The sequence below is a fragment of the Gadus chalcogrammus genome, chromosome 15, assembly GCF_026213295.1.
Source record: "Gadus chalcogrammus isolate NIFS_2021 chromosome 15, NIFS_Gcha_1.0, whole genome shotgun sequence".
In the NCBI taxonomy this organism is placed as follows: Eukaryota; Metazoa; Chordata; class Actinopteri; order Gadiformes; family Gadidae; genus Gadus; species Gadus chalcogrammus.
Genome location: NC_079426.1, coordinates 839,685 through 858,776, shown reverse-complemented (window position 1 = coordinate 858,776; position 19,092 = coordinate 839,685). Strand labels below are relative to the sequence as shown.

The window sequence follows — 19,092 nt, the reverse complement described above, 5'->3', positions numbered from 1 at the left end:
ACACACACACCCACACACACACACACACACACACACACACACACACACACAGACACACACAGACACACAAACATACACACACACACACACACACAAAGACACACACACACACACACATAAATAGGCAGCCAAACACAGACACATCCAAACACTAACCCGAAGACAGCACGTACACAAACCCGCTCCAAATCACAAGCAAAAACACTAACAACCCCCCGTGCACCCATAACCATCCACAAACACACACATAGCGCACAAACAGAAGCACACACACACACACACACGCCGGAGGTGGTGTGAGTCATCTGACAGCTACATTGTGGTTGCTGTCAGGACGGTTGTGGTCCGGCCGGAGTCCTCAGAGCGGAGGAAGTGAAACCTCAGAGCGTCTGCCGCCTCTGTTCTGGAGGAGGTGCCATCACACCGTAGACCCTTATACAATATGATTCAGAGCATCACACTGTAGACCCTTATACAATATGATTCATAGCGTGGACACTGTAGACCCTTATACAATATGATTCATAGCGTGGACACTGTAGACCCTTATACAATATGATTCAGAGCGTCCACACTGTAGACCCTTATACAATATGATTCAGAGCGTGGACACTGTAGACCCTTATACAATATGATTCAGAGCGTGGACACTGTAGACCCTTATACAATATGATTCAGAGCGTCCACACCGTAGACCCTTATACAATATGATTCAGAGCGTGGACACTGTAGACCCTTATACAATATGATTCAGAGCGTCCACACTGTAGACCCTTATACAATATGATTCAGAGCGTGGACACTGTAGACCCTTATACAATATGATTCAGAGCTTCCACACCGTAGACCCTTATACAATATGATTCAGAGCGTGGACACTGTAGACCCTTATACAATATGATTCAGAGCGTCCACACTGTAGACCCTTATACAATATGATTCAGAGCGTGGACACCGTAGACCCTTATACAATATGATTCAGAGCGTAGACACTGTAGACCCTTATACAATATGATTCATAGCGTGGACACTGTAGACCCTTATACAATATGATTCAGAGTGTGGACACCGTAGACCCTTATACAATATGATTCAGAGCGTGGACACTGTAGACCCTTATACAATATGATTCAGAGCGTCCACACTGTAGACCCTTATACAATATGATTCAGAGCGTGGACACTGTAGACCCTTATACAATATGATTCAGAGCGTGGACACTGTAGACCCTTATACAATATGATTCAGAGCGTGGACACTGTAGACCCTTATACAATATGATTCAGAGCGTGGACACCGTAGACCCTTATACAATATGATTCAGAGCGTCCACACTGTAGACCCTTATACAATATGATTCAGAGCGTGGACACTGTAGACCCTTATACAATATGATTCAGAGCGTGGACACTGTAGACCCTTATACAATATGTTTCAGAGCGTGGACACTGTAGACCCTTATACAATATGATTCAGAGCGTAGACACTGTAGACCCTTATACAATATGATTCAGAGCGTCCACACTGTAGACCCTTATACAATATGATTCAGAGCGTGGACACTGTAGACCCTTATACAATATGATTCAGAGCATCACACTGTAGACCCTTATACAATATGATTCATAGCGTGGACACCGTAGACCCTTATACAATATGATTCAGAGCGTCCACACTGTAGACCCTTATACAATATGATTCAGAGCGTCCACACTGTAGACCCTTATACAATATGATTCAGAGTGTGGACACCGTAGACCCTTATACAATATGATTCAGAGCGTGGACACTGTAGACCCTTATACAATATGATTCAGAGCGTCGCATCAATTATTCATTAGGAACAGCAAATATGTGTTTGTTTTTTAGTTTTCTCCAGAACCTGCCCCTATTATATTTAAATTGAATTATTGTCCAATCGGGACAGCCCTCCATGCTCCCATCCAACGGCCAACCCATGAATAATGCAGACCTTCATTTGAATAGTTTTGCATATCGGCACACGTGCCAATATTCGACCCCAGATCAGATTTGAACAATCCAAATTCAAATGGGATTGTTCAGTACACCCCCCCCCCCCCTCTCCCCCTCTCCCCCTCCCCCCGCTCAGAGAACAGCCACGAGGTGGTCCTGAAGAAGAGCCCGTGCGGCCTGGGCTTCAGCTTCTTCATCACCCAGCCGCCGGGCGGAGTCAGCCTGGTGCGCATCAAGAGGCTGTTCCCGGGGCAACCGGCCCACGACAGCGGCCTGCTGAGGGAGGGGGACGTCCTGCTGGCCGTCAACGGGGACCGCGTCAGGGGCCTCTCGTACCAGGTGAGCCCCCCCGCCCCCCCCCAGGCCGGGCGGCAGACCACCCCTGACTGGGAGGGGGAGTCAGACTTCAGACACTGTCCTGACCGCGCCCTACTAGGAGGTAGAGTTAAGGGGTGTATATGGTCCACATCGATGCAACGCAACGACCCCGCCGACGCAGGGACGCAGTCGCGAACCTGTGTTGGTTCGGCGTCGGGTTTGAGTGAGTGGACCAATCACAGCCCTCGCTGCTGCGTCGCCTCGATGCAAGGACACAATCTCACAATCGCATGGAGGGTCTGCAAGGACGTAAGGGGTCCATATCCCCCTAGGTTGCGTGGAAGTGGGACCATAATCAGCCCTCAAGTCTTAAGCTACGGGGGACCACATCCAAGGGAATGGATTAGCTTGTTTTTTCAAATAGGCGTCTCTTCTTGTCGGTCCTCTGTTCTTTGTCTTTCGTTGGATGTCGTTGTTGCTTTTAATGGGTTCTACCGCGTTTTGGAGTTTGGGGAAAACGCTGTTTAAAATATGAAATGAATCTGTTATTTTTGTATTATTATTGTTATTTACAAAGGAGAGCAAGACACAAAAGCAAAGACAAACGATGAGACAGCAGTAGTCTCGTACCTATGCTCCACCCCACTACATAAGTGCACAAACCTAGTCACACACACACACAAATACAAATACACACAGGAGTGTCTGATGGTTGTTTGCCCCCGGGGCTGTCTCGGGGCCAGAGGGTTTTGTTCCTGCTCCGAGGAGCTCCTTCAGACGTCCAGCTGCTCATCTGTAGACCGACCGCAGGGGAGCTCACCGAGATGGACGATAACACACTGGTAAGCACACGCACACCACACTATTAGGACTACACACACACACGCACGCACACACACACGCACACACACGCGCACACACACACGCACACACACACACACAAACACTGTAGTGATGTAGCTGAAACACCATACTCTCTCACAACACGTGAACGATGTGATAATGCTAATTATAACAGGATTTTTTTTTGATTGACAACATGTATGTTCAGATAGAGCTTATGTCTGAGATAAACTGAGTCTGAACCTCAACGTGAACTTCAGGCTCAGAGCACACGGCAACAAACATGAGCACCATACACAAGGTCCCAGGACCCTCCTCCAGCTCCGACCCTTACTGTCTCCCCCCCCCCCAGAGCCCCCGGCCGGGCCGGGAGGTCCGCTCCAAGTCCCTGGACCTGCGCCTGGGGGAGGACAACTACAGCCAGCTCCTGCGCTTCCAGTTCGAGCACGGGCTGGGCCCGCGGCCCGGGGGCCCCCCCCAGGGCCCCCCCCAGGGCCCCCAGGAGTCGGTGTCGGCCGCCGACCTGACGGGCACCAAGACCCCCGACCCGCCCCCCTCCGGGGAGTCGGCCCCCCAGCAGAGCCAGGACAGCCTGGACAGCCTGCAGAGCCTGGTCAGCGACCCCTGCCCCGAGCCCCCCGCCGCCACGCCCCCCCCCTCCCCGCCGCACCCCGCCTCCGCCCCGCAGCCCGCCTCCCCGCCCACGCCCCCCTCCCCCCCCTCCCCCCCCTCCCCCGCCTCCCCCGCCTCGCCCAGCGCCCCCACCGCCCGCCGCTTCCCCCTGCCCCCGCCCGGCCCGCTGTGGGACGGCCGGCCGAGGACGGAGGCGGCGGGGGGGGCGAAGGAGCACGGGGAGGGGGGAGCGCCGGAGGGGCGGGGCCGGACCCCCCGGCCGGGGGCGGAGCTCCTGGAGAGGGGCGGGCCCCGGAAGGCTCCCAAGCCCATGTACACCAGGTGAGACAGGCACACGCACGCACGCACGTACACACGTGCACACACACACACACACGCACGTGCGCACGCACACACACACACACACACACACAAACACACACACGAACACACACAAACACACACACACACACACACACACACACACACACGTGCACACACAAACACACGCACACTGGCACACTCGTACCTCTCTACTCAAACACGTTCGTTAAACCGACGTTGAGTCTGATGAATGAATGATCGCTGAATTCATGCGTTCATCCTCAGCGGAATCCGGGAGGATGCGGACGGAGGCATGACCTACTGCATGATGGGTAACGGGCTGACCATCCTGGCGGACGAGGAGTACCTCACCATCAGCTCCACGGTCGACCCCGCCCGCGACCCCGCCCGCGGCCACGCCCCCGGCCACGCCCCCGGCCACGCCCCCAGCCACGCCCCGCTGGCCGCCCAGACCCCCAGCCCCCCCCCTCTGATCCCCCACACGCCCGCGGCCAACGCTAACCCCAGCGCCCCCCCCAGCCACCTGGCGACCGTGTTCAGCCGCTACAGCCTCCACCACCCGGCGCACCACCTCCCCCCCCCCAGCACCACCCCGGGGGGTCCGGCCGCTCCACCGGCCCCCGCCGGGATCCTGACCAGCAGCTCCCACGCGCACCCCTCCCCTCAGGGCCGCTCGGCCCCGCAGCCCAAGGCCCCCCTGTACCCCCAGAGGGACCCCCACCCCCACCCCGCTCTGAGGGGCGGCTGCCGGTCCCTGGGGGCCCCGGCCCACCCCCCGGCCCAGCCGCCGCCGCCGCCAACACCCCCAAAGACCCTGCTGCCCCCCCCCGCGCCCATCACCACCCAGGTGCTGCCCACGGCGCGGTCCCCCGTGCTGCTCAGCCCCGACGTGCTGGTCAGCCTCATGCCCAAGGAGGTGTCCCCTGAGTGGAGCATCAAGCAGTACAACGACTACACCTTCGCCGACTACGGAGAGAACGATGAGGAGGACGATGACCCTCGAGAGGTGAGGGTCAGAGGGGTTCTGCTGTTTGAGGCCCGGCCCAAAGGACGCCTCCTCCAGCCACGTAGCCTTCAGGTCCTCCTGCTTATGGAGCACGGGTCTCCTGCACGGGACGTGGTTCTGTTGATGTTGTTATCGGAAGCTGCTTTGGATCCAGCGTTGACGTAATAATAGGGACGTTGCATCTGGATCGTTGTAGTTTCCGTGTTTCCTCGCAGGGTGATCCATTGAGTCGTGTGTTGTCGTTCTGTTTCGAAGGGGCTGAACAAGGAGTTTGAGCTGTCGGTGGAGCTGACTAAGTCCAGGAACGGGAGCTTTGGGTTCACCATCGCCCGCAGCAAGCTGGACAACAGCTACTACGTCCAGGACATCCTGGACAACCCGGCCCGGGCCGACGGGCGCCTCCGGTCAGGGGACCGGCTCGTCACGGTACACACACACACACACACAGACACATATGCACTCACACACACATTGGCAAAGAAAGATACATACACAACGACACACTCGCATACAATCACACAGGCAGACATACACAAACATACACACACACACACTCACACAGTCAGAAACCATCACCGGGCAGGCAGACACACACACCCATCTATACATGCGTCCCTAATGGGAACACGCTTTGGGCCTCTCTGTCCCGCAGGTCAACGGCCACGATGTGACCCGCGTGGCGGACGAGCTCGCTATGACCATCCTGCGGTCGTCTCCGCGCCACCTGAGCATGACCCTGGGGAGGGCCGTGAGCAACCTGGTGGCCCCCCCGTCCTGCGACAGCCTGCCGGACATCGTCCTGCACAAGACCCCCTCGGGGCAGCTGGGTGAGGGGCCGTCTGACGGCCGTCCTGCGAGGGGGCGAGGGGGCACCGCCGTCCCCTCGCTGCCGCTCCGACCACAGCGTGGTCCGACACCTGACCGCCAAGGGCCCATAACGCTGTCCAATCAGGGGCCTGTCTCTGCCTTGTTGCAGTTAAAACATTCACGCGCCATGAATCCAACATTAATCTGCAGAAGAATGTAGAATACATTTGTACTGATTGAGTCGATATAAACGGCTAACATCATGTTGGGGACGACCATATTCTCCTTAGACTGCAATAAGTTGTTAGCCGACACGATAATGACTAAAGTAACATGATACCTTATATATAATAATCATAACTTGGATTTATGTAGCGCCTCTCATAGTACCCACGGTCTCTAAGAGCCACAGAAAGGGGGATGGACTTGGTGAAAAGGGTTAGAGGGTTGAGGTGCTTTTTGAACGTGGGCAGGGATGATAAACCCTTCCGGTGTCGTCCCCAGTATATGATACATGGTGCCTTATACACACCGTCCCGGTGTCGTCCCCAGTATATGATACATGGTGCCTTATACACACCGTCCCGGTGTCGTCCCCAGTATATGATACATGGTGTCTTATACACACCGTCCCGGTGTCGTCCCCAGTATATGATACATGGTGCCTTATACACACCGTTCCGGTGTCGTCCCCAGTATATGATACATGGTGTCTTATACACACCGTCCCGGTGTCGTCCCCAGTATATGATACATGGTGCCTTATACACACCGTCCCGGTGTCGTCCCTCCCCAGGCATCAAGCTGACCGGGGGCATTGGCAGCCCCTGGCAGGGGATCTACTGCCTGGAGGTGGTGCCCGGCTCGCCCGCCAGCGAGGAGGGCAGCGTCCAGCCCAACGACAAGATCGTCTACATCTGCGGCCGCTGCACCCTGGGGATGAGCCTGGAGGACGCCGTCAAGGCCTGCGAGATCGCACCGCGCAAGGTCAAGCTCAAGGTCATCAGGTGGGAGGCGCTGAAGGCTTTGAGTGGACGGACAGATGAATGGATGGATGGACGGATGGGTGGTTGGATGCATGGGTGGAGGAATGGGGGGATGGTGGAGGGAAAGAGAGATGAATAAAAGAATGGATGGATGGACACATGTCGATTTTAATAACTGTGTCGTCTCTGTCCCTTCAAAACCTCAGAGAAGACCATCCAGTGACTCCCAAGGCAAAGTGGAACGGTGAGGAACAGCTTGTTGGTAGAATAGCTGCTTCAGTGGTTTATGATTTATTCAATCGCTTGGTGTTATATTTGCTGCTTAGAGAGTTTGGTTCTCATTCAACACGGCAATGTTGTTATTATCAAATGTTTTGTAGAACTTTTATTATCCATTCGCAACTTTCATTACGTTTTGTCAATTTTCAATTCATTCAATACACCTGCAGAAATATAAATATTCCATATTCACTATCTATTTCATTCAATAAGCCTGCAGAAAGATATATATTACATATTTCACTATCCATTTCATTCAATAAGCCTGCAGAAAGATATATATTACATTTCAATATCCATTTCATTCAAGAAGCCTGCAGAAAGAGCCCTTTTGAACTGGTCTACTCTTTCTCAGGCCTTTTTGATTGGAAGAAAGACAGGAAGTTCTTTGCTCGTTTTGAGGACCCAAACTCTCCAGAGAAAGAAGCTTCCACTGTAGAAAGTGAGTCATTTTTTTCCTCTGCCTGCATTTCTCACAGACTGCGACACTTGCTAGGTTCCTTTATTTTTATTTTTGCTTGCTTGCTTTCTGTGTGAGAACAGAAAGTGCTATTTGTGTAGTGTAAGCTTGTGTGCGTGTCAGTGTGCGTGTCAGTGTGTGTGTGTGTGCGTGTGCGTGTGTGTGCTCATGTATGATCCGAGTACTGACAGACAGAACCCAGCCTCTCATTGTAGGATTAATAATTAGCGAGCCTGTTGCCCTCCACTGGTGTATTGAACTGCAGCATATGGGTAACATAGAGACGCCAACACACACACACACACACACACACACACACACACACACACACACACACACACACACACACACACACACACATGCTTTCCCAGAGATACGTACACACGCAACTGCCCCACACACATAAACACACGCACACAAACACACACACACACACGTACATGCTATCACACAGTTACACAAACGCACACACACACACCTGACCTATACACACACATGGCCGCACGTACAGACACACACACATACACACACACTTGTTTCCATAAACACACACACATACCTTCCCCGTATAAACACACATACCAGCTTCACACACACACACACACACACACACACACACACACACACACACACACACACACACAGCTACACACACTCTCTGAAGCAGAGACAGACGAGCGTCGGTCCATGCATGGGACCAACGGGCCGGTTGCCTAGCGACGCGGAGGCTAGCTGAGGTGCTAGGAGGGCAACAGCGCGCGGGGAGAGCCTGCGGAGAGTAGCCTTGTCCGCCTGTCATAGCAGAAGCCCACCCATCAACACCTGTCCCCCAGCATGGCTCAACAGAAGGGGGGTCCATGTGAGTTGGATTTATGTGTGAACGAGGAGCAGGAGGGGAGGGGCGGGGGGGGGGGGGGGGGGGTATTGGGTGGATTTTGGCGCTTACATATTCAGACATGGGACACTTGAGCAGTGGGACGTTTGGGAAGTTTGAACAGTTCTCGAGGAAGCTCGAGTTGTTGTGAGCGAGCTCCGACTAAAGCGTGTCTATCGGTGTGTTTGATCACCGGATCCAAAGTGTTCAGATTAACCGATTCTCTCTCTTCTATTTCCGTGTGTTTGTGTGTTTTTTCATTTTTCTGCAGCCGATTGTAAAACCGCGGGGAAGTTCACCTCGCGCCTCTCTCTCCCCTCAGACCGCGATGTAAGTCTACAAACACAGCATGTGCAAAACAGACTTCTGACACACTCTAAAACCGGTGTCCGGATGTGGAGTTTATTGAGACTTTTACGAGATTATTGGACAACAGTGATAGTCATACGCTGTAACCTGAGTCTACTGTGTGTCAATCAACGCATTGCCCTGTCCCACTGCTGGGGGTCTGCCTGTGTGCGTGCGTGTGTGCGTATGTGTGTGTATGTGTGTGTGGGTTAGTGTGTGCGTGTGTGTGTGTGCGTGTGACTGTGTTAGTGTGTGCTTGCACACAAGAGAGACAGAGAGAGAGATAGATGGAAAGAGATGTCCTATCCACCATCATGAATCATGAATGTCAGCCAGGCCTGACCCTCCATTCGTCCACCGTCTCCCTGTCGTTGTTCGGGTTAACCTCACGTCGTCGTGTGATTGGTCGCCTCCAGAGTTGCATCATGCAGCTGGACTTCACTAAGCCCGCGAACAGCGGGCTGGGCTTCGCTCTGATTGGTGGAGCCAACGGCAGCGTGCTGCGGGTGAAGGAGATCTGCACTGGGGGTCTGGCGGAGCAGGACGGGCGACTGCGGGTGGGGGACATCCTGTTGGAGGTACCAAGAGACCCCACCCCCCCATTCATTCCTCCTCCTCCTCCTCCTCTTCCTCCACCTCCTCCTCCTCCTCCTCCTCCTCTTCCTCCACCTCCTCCTCCTCTTCCTCCACCTCTTCTCCTCCTCCTCCTCCTCCTATTCCTCCTCCTCCTCTTCCTCATCTTTCTTCTCTTCTTCTTCTGATCCTGTGGTTGTTCATTACTGAAGGACCTGGTTGTTATAGTTTGCGTGTGTGTGTGTCTGTGCGTGTGCGGGTGCGCGTGCGTGTGTACGTACGTGTGTGGTGTTCGTGCGTGCGTGCGTGTGTGTATGTACGTGTGTGGCGTGCGTGTGTGTGCGCGTGCGCGTGTGTTCGTGCGTGCGTGTGTGTGCGTGCGTGCGTGTGTGTGCTCGTGCGTGCGTGCTTGTGCGTGTGCGTGCCTGTGCGTGCGTTCCAGGTGAACGGCGTCATCGTCTCGGGGCTGAGCCACGGGAAGGTGGTGGACATCCTGCGGCGGGCGGAGGGCGTGGTCCAGCTCACCATCTGCCGCGACTTCCTGTCGGCGGCGCACCCCAGAGCCCCGCCCCCGGCGGCCGACAGGACCCTCAGCCTCGGCCCCGTGTGGACCGACCCCGGCCCGGACCCCTGCGGCTCCCCGGAGGCCGCGCCCAGCAAGCCTGTGGAGCATCGCCCCGGTAACGGCTCCGACAACACCCCCCCCCCAGCCCGCTGTAGTCTGAAGACCCCCACATGCTTTCCGACATGGCTTCATAAACAGGGTATATATGAACTGGTTGCGTACAGCGTAGATGTATGTACAGTATCTACATCGGGGCCCTGGGGAGGGGTCTGCCCCTCTTCTGCTTTGATGTGTGGTCATGTGACCAGAACGTAAAGGGGACAGACTCGACCGGGAACCGGACCGTCGGGAATGTACGTTGCATCCGCTGACGTAACACATGTCCGTCTGTAAAAAAGCGTTACGTTGTACAGCGGTTTATATTTCCCTCCTGCGTGAGTTAACAGCGGGGGCAGAATTAACTCACATCACCCCCTTGAGGACTTTGTGATTAGCTCAAAACAAAGTCAGACCGCAGAGCGTCATGGGTCGGTGCGCCCCTCGTTGTGAGTGTGGGTGGCGTTAATGTTGCAGCATGGTTTTCACATAAGGCCATGCCGGGACTCTGCTGGTCATGTAAGAGCATCTTCTGCAGGGGAAGTGGCGGAACGGCTCTCATTCACACATGACCCCTGTGCCATTAAAGGACTGGCACAGCCTGGACGTGTGATAGGGCCTATTGAAACATTATGAATTAATATTAGATGATGTTATTGTGTCAATCCGGACCAGCTCGTTCCAACCAGCTGGGGATTTGCTTCCAGTGGTCCTCCTTTACTGATAATAGATGAATTTGTCTAAATATAATTTATTAATCAACTATTTTGGTCATTGTAGATTTCAACAATGAGGGTTTGTGTATTTGTTAAAGGCAGCATAACAATCCCATCCTGTGTGGTTTAGGTTAACACATATACTGTATTCTGTTGGTCCAGAAGCAGCACCCAACCCGACCGTAGAGGTGGGTGTTTTTGCCGCCGCTAACCCATATCCTATACATCGGTTGGCTGTTGTAAGAGATGAGAACGCCATAGACCAGGTAAACTGCAAACGCACGCACACGTTACACACACGCGCACGACGTAACATGAATTCATAACCACAAATGCGGTGTTTTGATAACCTTGTATTGCGTGTCATACTTCTGTGAAATTATTCCTGTACTTCTTCAAATGTCAATGTGGAGCCGTTGCTCTCTGACCCCCTGAGTGCCTCCGTGTGTCCTGTAGGAGAGCTGTAACAGCACCCCGTCCCACCCGGCCTGCTGCCCCTCCCTCAGCGTCTCTGACATGCTGCACGGAGCCTCCGACAGGTACTGGCTGACCGGCACACACCCCAGTCCCCCCTGATATCGATGTCACCCTGTGTACGTCTCCCCTCACCCCTCCGAGCCTCACGGCGGTATCACCTACTGTCTCATCCCTGGGTTTCCATTTCTTAAAACTGGGCTTCGGAGGCCGAACCTCTTGCGAGTGGATGAAAGAGTCTTGGAACAATTTGTAAAGTTTAATGTGGAAAAATACGCAAGTGGAAGAGAAGGGGTGAAACAGTATGTGAGTTGACTACACCACCGATATGTACTTAATACCAAGTGTAGCCTACTTAACTTCCGTTTGTGTTTACCTTTTGCGTCAGTTGGCACTAACTGACCACATGGCGGCAGCAGAGAGCACTGCAGGAAAAAGCTGTGGTGCCTCTGGCTGCTTCTGTGTTGCAGCAACGGGAGTAGTTCCACACTTAGCAAGTGATTAGTTCATCCGCCACCATTATCCTGAACTATAAAGCGCACAGAGAAGCATTAGCCCCTTGTCTATTTTAGGTGGAAAAGTCGCTGGGCAAGGAAGCTGAGCCATGATTCCCCTAACAACAGCAGGCTGGTCTGACCCTCATCCCCTCCCTCCCTCCCTCCTTCCCTCCTTCCCTCCCTCCTCCCCCCTCCCTCCCTCCCCCCATCCCTCCCCCAGGAAACAATTTGTGACCACGCTATTGGAGCAGCACCCTAAGTGCATCAGAATCAACCAATCGGATGGCTGGAGCAGCGACGAAGAAGACGAGGATGCCGTGCAACTCAACCGACAGGAAATGACATCAGTCCCTACAGGTAGGGCCTAGCTACAACCAATCCTGAGCTTAAGAACCCCTGTTCTGGCTCGGTAAATCACCAGTCCAGCCCAACGTCGCCCTGTTGGAGCCGTCCATGTGTTCTGACAGTTGATTTCCTCTATTTGTGTTCTTTCTTCCTACACTTGTCGTTGTTTGACCTCAGGGCCACCCATCGTGTCGGAGGGAGAGCTGGCCAGCCTAGCGCTGATCACCCCGTCCAAGAACAGTCGGTACTACGGCTCCCGGGTCAAAGCTCTGATCCAGATCCTGCAGAACCAGCTGGACCAGGAGGAGCTGGTGAAGGAGTTCATGGTGTGTTCCCCGCTCGGAGTTACCCACAGCGCGATGACAGATACGTACTGAACGGTTCTTTACACGCAGTCGAAGCTCACCGTGTTGGTGATCGGCCTCTGAGAGAGCAAGTGTGATATGCCACTGTAACGTGGGTGTGTGTGTGTGTGTGTGTGTGTGTGTGTGTGTGTGTGTGTGTGTGTGTGTGTGTGTGTGTTAGGCTCTGGCCCACACATTGATAAACAAACACACACACACACACACACACAGATGCACAGAAAAGCTTCTGTTTGCATTTTGTGTAAACAGCAGCAGTAAATGTTTTGCACAAACCAAAGCCACAAACACACACACACGCACACACACACACGGACACACACCCCAACCAGACTTAACACATTCCCTGGTTCACTAGCGTCTTTCCACACGTTTACGGTCTTAGCTGTAATTTCACACAACGCCGGCCACACCGCGCGCCGACTGTGGGCCCATTCTGGGCTGATTAAGGAGGCTGGGGTTTGCTAAACGGTGTGGATTTCACACAGTAGCTTTCTTGTCTGTTCCAGGCTCTGGAGCATCTGAAGCCCTCCGACAACTGTCTGGTGGGCAAGGCCCCCGAGAACCGAGACAAGAACCGATACAGAGACATTCTGCCCTGTAAGTCGCTCATTGAGCGGGATTATCCTACCTGCCGCTGCGTTCGGTTCAGGGATGGGATGCTAGTACCTTCTTTTGGCAAAGTCAGATCAACATCATGTTAACCGTTGGTTGTTTTTATTCATCGGGGCGAACCGGTGTGCATCATTTTCTTTTTCTTTTTTATGTGAATGTTGTGTTTTTTATTGCTGAACTGGAGCTCGTAAAAGGTGGATAGTCACAGACCTGGCATTTACTGACAGCCTGTTTGCGAACTCTTTCCCGAGCAGCCGGTTCAAGCCAGCTCTGCCTTTTAGCGGGCGAAGGACATTTGCCGAGAGCTCCTCAGTAATATCCTCACTTTGAATAACCATCTGCCATAATGTTAATCATCTGCACGGTATAATTACCCTATACTTTGTATGATTGCACAATGATATGTATGTAATTACCCCGAGGTTATCAATCCATTGAAGGCAGAGCCCTAGATGATAGATTGCAGGTTGCAGGGCGGTTTTGTGTTAAGGGCCTGATGGTGTCAGAGGGGTAGACACGCAGGGAAACCGTTTAGGCCGGAGGTTAAGATAACACCGGGCATACTCACTGTCACCTGCAAGACATGAAAGAACATAAGACAGAGTTTAATGCTGAGAACACAGATTCATCATAATAGTAGTAACCCCAACCCTTTCATGAGAACCCAGGGCAATGTACGTGTAGGAGACACAGAACAATCTCTATTGAATTAAATAAAAAAATAAGAATAATACAAAAATAAGAATAATACAAAGAAAGAAATTTAGGATGGAATGTTAACCTCCATGGGAATACTGGTGTCCAGAAATAAACGATCAAAACCATGTACAGAACAAATTCCCATCCAAGTAATGTTATTTTTACCTTTATAATTGTTCTATTATTAAGGTTTACTTGGTCTGAGTGCCGGTAACGGAGGGAGAAGTGTTCGGTTTTTAGACAGATAGGGACAACAGAGAACCACAACAACGATCTATCCAATCGTAAAAAGGGTGTGTCTCTCCGGAGGTCGTAAAGCATGATTATGTCTGTTTGGTGGTCACGGATGGCAGTCCTTCCTCCTAAATGGTTTATATTGCGAGTGGCTTGTTTTTTTTCCTTCTTGGTTGTCCTTCAGAGCAGTAGGAAGGAAGGCCAACCTTGAAAAAACATTCCTCCGTTTGCTCAGTCTCTCCAAGCCTCTTCCCTCCCGCTCTCTTCTCCTTTACTGCTTTCCTTTAGTTGGTTTGGCCTTCCTGTGCTCTTTGGAGCGTTTTCTACCCTTTGCGGTGACAGTTGGAGTGTGTTTCAAACTTCTACACGTGTGTAAAAATAGCATCAAAACAATAAGTTCAAAATGGAGCTTCCAGTAAGTTATTGAGTCATTACAGGTCATTAAGTCATTACGTTGATGCAATGCATACGATAAGATAAGATGTTGTTTATTTTTCCTGGACAGGAAACGTCAGAGTCACAACAGAAAGTACTGTTACTACAACAACAACTCTAAAACAAGAATATAAAAAAATATAAAAACAAAATGTCGACATCCACAGAATGAATAGCAGAAATATAAAACCCAAACTGTTAACACTGATCGACAGGCCTTGACTCTGAGTCAAACGTCCCAACACACCTGCTCATTCCCTCTCCGTTTCCTCCCGCTTCAGACGACAAGACCCGCGTGGCTCTGGGCGAGGCGCGGGACTACATCAACGCCAGCTACATCCGCATGGCGGTGGGCCCGGAGGAGTTCCAGTACATCTCCTGCCAGGGCCCGCTGCCCGCCACCGCCCGCGCCTTCTGGCAGATGGTCTGGGAGAACAAGTCCGACGTGGTGGCCATGATGACGCAGGAGGTGGAGCGCGGACGCATCAAGTGCCACAAGTACTGGCCCGAGACGCCGAGCCAGGCGCTGGAGGAAGGCCGCTTCCAGCTGCATCTGGTCAACCAGCAGAGCCTCGACTACTTCCACATCAAGGTCATACGCATGGAGGAGACACAGGTGGGTCTTAAGGGTGCCCTGTGGGGTATTGAGGGGAATCCAGCAATCGGATTGGGGAGAAATGGAATATAGTTATTCATCAATGTGTTTTAATCTGTGTATAGTCCCATGGATTTATTTCCATTATTTTAGAATGAGCCCCTTTATGTCTACATAGTGAGAGGAGCCCTCTCCATGGAGGCGGCCATGTTGCTGGTGTTTCTACAGGAGCCCAGAACGGACAAATGGCTCTAGAAATTACACAAAAGTATAAAAACGAAGAAACCTATTTCTCTGTGGCCCCTGGCCTATCATATACTTATGTGGGACCCTGCAGTCCTTCTGGGCCGGGCACACAGCCTGGCCCAGAAGCCATCGACTGAACGGCCTCTAGGTACCGAGAGCCTCGGAGTCCGGACGTGATGTTTAGGCTTGTGTTCACTCAGGGAAAAGTGTCCTGGTGCTGGATGAGTTTGCGTTCGCCTTTAACCGTGTACCCGCAGACAGATCTCCCCCTCCAGCGACGCCATTGGTCTAGAGACATACAAAGGGAGCCTGTGAGCTGGTCTGCTGTCTAACTGAGTCTCTTAATCTGAAGTCTGGTCTGTGAGTCTCCTCCCCGCCCTGCTCACGCCCGACCTCGCCCTCTCGCCCTCTCCTGGCAGACCGGGGCGACACACGTTGTCCGCCACCTGAAGTTCACCCACTGGCCGGACCACGGCGTGCCGCACAGCTCGGAGCAGCTGGTGCGCTTCATCCGGTACCTGCGGGCAGTGCACCACAGCGGGCCGCTCACCGTGCACTGCAGCGCCGGGATCGGACGCACGGGCGTGCTCATCTGCACCGACGTCATCCTCAGCCTCATCGAGAACGACCTGCCGGTGAGTGGAGCCCGGGGGGGGGGGGGGGGGAGTGGTGACGTGTGTCGTAAGGTGGAGATGGAGACGGTGGTGGTGATGGTGATGATAGCGATGATGGTTGAGATGGTGCTGGAGATGATGGTGGTGATGGTGATGATAACGATGATGATGATGATGTGGGTGGTGATGATGATGTTGTTGCTGATGAAGGTGATGTTGTTGTCTTTATTTGTACACGTGTGTACACTCAGTGTTCTCATCTCCAGTCCTAATTGCCCCCCGTGTTCACAGATTAATGTGGGGGACATTGTGAGGGACATGAGGCTTCAGCGGTACGGGATGATACAGACTAAGGTCAGTGGCGACCGAGGTTCAAGGTTCAGAGGTCAACACCTTAACAAAAGGAATCAACATCCATCCCTCTGACGCGTGTACCCTCTCTCGTCCCCAGGAACAGTACCTCTTCTGCTACAAGGTCTGGCTGGATGTTTTGCAGGGAATCCTGCGTCTTCATGGTAACCAATGGCAACCAGACGCTCCTCTAGAGATCCAAATGGTCTGAAGCGCTCCCCTTTGGGCTCCGTGAAGGACAGACTCTGTGAGACAATGTACATTTCTTTCCTAACAGGTGTCGATAGATACACTGAAACCATTTGCCTGCGAGGGTTAAGTTAACTTTGTTGATCGCTGTTCTGTTTTGATATCTTTGCGCTAAGGCCTGTTTTTATAGGAATATTATCAGGAGGGACGGAGGCAGGAAGAGGAAGATGAATGGACGGCTTTCATTTCATTTCTTTCTTGTTGTTTGGCGTTGCCCCATTCCAGTACACCCTCCTACCACCATACTGACACGTTCGGATAGGGCAAGCTTCTCACCGTCGACCATTTGCCTTCAGTGTGAAGCGTTTTTTTTTAATGTTCGTAGCACAAGAATCTTTTTGATCTTTCATCGTCGCTGTTCATGTTGGGATACGCGTTTGTTTTTTAACAACATCCACAGCTGTGTTCCTTGAAGCAAAACAGTTGTGTTAGGCACACTAGTTAGTTACAAGCACATGTTCCACGCAGCACAATAGTACGTACATAAGTTAACACAAATTAGCACAAGGGGTAAGTACTTCATACCAACGTTTATTTGTAAGTGCATTTCAGAGCTAGATGTCCGGGCGCAGGGTGGAAGGCCTTGTTTGTTTTGCTATAGATCTCCATCCGAAGAGGAAAAGATTTAAGTGCCTTGGGATGACTCACTGCTCTGGTTCCATGTTGACCCCCGAGAGGTCATAGGTCACCATGTGATGTAGAACTCGGCTAAGGAGTGAGAGGTTGATCTGGGAGCACGCCTCAGTGCTGGGAGGGGAACGCCGCTCGTTCTGTGCTCTACTGCTTTCCCATTGTTAGAGGTTTTAAGTTTTATTTTTCAGTCAACAGGGATGGAGGTCTTGTACCGTGCGTCCCCTTTAACGAGTTGTTTGTCCTATTTTGTACAGTGTAGGATAGGATCATTGCTGAAAATAGTAGTATAATCTATTCATCAGACGTCAGAACAGAGGAAGAATAATATATTATATAGGTGGACCCCTCTGTTATTTTCAGAAGTAGGAGTTCTAATGCAACTCTAACTATGTTTAAAAAAAACGCTTTTATTGATTATAATACTTTATATATTATAATGATTACTTTTACGTAATAAAAGTATTATTCATAGTATTATAATTAATAATAGTAAATAATTCAAAATAGCATCTTGTATCGTCTCGATACCCCGTGTGAACTTTAATCCCTATTTAAATGAAGAAGAAACGGTTCACAGACGTCTCATTGCTGCTTTGGACGAATGGGGCTCACGCAGAAGGAATGAGAGCTGCATAATATTTACTGACAATGCACCGATAAGGGACCTACAGCCGCTGACTTTTACTTTCAGCCTTTGAATGTAATTGCTGCTTCTATCTTTTGCATGCAGTTTTCTTAAAAGTACAAAAACCCACATAGCCCTCCTGGGGGGCCCTCCTGGCGGCCCTCGGGGCCGTTCCTGACGACGGGCGACGTCATCAGAACCGTAACGAGCTGTGGAATGTAAACAGCGAGAGCTCCTCGGCGATGGGAGTTCTCTGAATGTCACTCACCTTACCAAGCACATCTCCCAACACAAGTAATGGTTCCTTCTTCTTGTCTGAATCACGGTAGAAAGAGTTATGATGGTATGTATAAACATACACAGCACTCCACTCTTGTTCGCCATGCGTTTGGTCTCACAACCTTCAGCCTCTGTACTGTTTATGTCACTTTTTCTTTTTTGAACTTCATACGGTAAGTTGTGTGAGGGTTTTTTTTCCCGTGCAGAGAAAAGCCATCTTTATTTCTTCAGCCGGCAATCAACTGCTGGCCTGTCAGGTTGTGTGCGTTCTCCTTCGTGAGATCTCAGCCAAGGATGTGCTTTAATCTCTAAAGTGCTGCACAAGTTGTTTCCCCCCCCCCCCCCCCCCCCCCTAACCCCACCATCAACATGAATGCAAGACACACTAAAGCACAGTTGCATTCATCCGTAAAGAGAAACAAAGGAAAAAGAAAACAATATTGAACAGCAAAACAATAGCATTGTGAAATGTACTGATGCTAATTTGCACAACTTTGTCTTTATGCTGATACAATATCATTCTGTACCATAACCACTACGTATGTATCTCTTTGCTGAGAACAATATTATATCCCTTTCTCTTTAATTAAAAGTTGTTCTGAGACAAAAAAAAAACAAGTGTGTTGTCTGTCATGATGTTCACGCGTACTCTGAAGAGACGGCGGGGTCCAACGCAGAACCTTCATCATCACTAAGGACCCATCACTGATATGGTTGGACTGGTCTCGTACTGGAGACCAGTTGGGGCGGACCCATCACTGTTATGGTTGGACTGGTCTCGTACTGGAGACCAGTTGGGGCGGACCCATCACTGATATGGTTGGACTGGTCCAAGTCCAAGTCTATGAAATTCTTCCGCTGCGCCACAAACAGCGACGGGGTGGATGGGTGTGTGGTGGGGTTGGTGTGTGTGTGGTGGGGTTGGTGTGTGTGGTGGGGTGGGTGGGGTTGGTGTGTGTGGTGGGGTTGGTGTGTGTGGTGGGGTTGGTGTGTGTGGTGGGGTTGGTGTGTGTGGTGGGGTTGGTGTGTGTGGTGGG

The 19,092-nt window shown here is 51.8% G+C and overlaps 1 protein-coding gene across 1 annotated transcript in view; it reads left to right on the top strand.

Annotated features, from left to right (window-relative positions):
• Window positions 1–17,548, top strand: part of ptpn20 (protein tyrosine phosphatase non-receptor type 20) — a 33,552-nt gene extending 16,004 nt beyond the window's left edge. Inside the window, 21 exon segments of the mRNA XM_056609834.1 lie at window positions 2,111–2,313; window positions 3,036–3,134; window positions 3,488–4,089; window positions 4,357–5,098; window positions 5,354–5,524; window positions 5,751–5,925; window positions 6,702–6,912; window positions 7,098–7,135; window positions 7,526–7,612; window positions 8,776–8,834; window positions 9,269–9,430; window positions 9,868–10,105; window positions 10,965–11,068; window positions 11,259–11,341; window positions 11,994–12,130; window positions 12,296–12,444; window positions 12,990–13,080; window positions 14,745–15,079; window positions 15,724–15,939; window positions 16,210–16,272; window positions 16,370–17,548. Coding sequence (XP_056465809.1) covers window positions 2,111–2,313; window positions 3,036–3,134; window positions 3,488–4,089; window positions 4,357–5,098; window positions 5,354–5,524; window positions 5,751–5,925; window positions 6,702–6,912; window positions 7,098–7,135; window positions 7,526–7,612; window positions 8,776–8,834; window positions 9,269–9,430; window positions 9,868–10,105; window positions 10,965–11,068; window positions 11,259–11,341; window positions 11,994–12,130; window positions 12,296–12,444; window positions 12,990–13,080; window positions 14,745–15,079; window positions 15,724–15,939; window positions 16,210–16,272; window positions 16,370–16,480 — 4,076 coding nt within the window. The 3' untranslated portion in view covers window positions 16,481–17,548.
• Window positions 17,549–19,092: the final 1,544 nt, after the last annotated feature.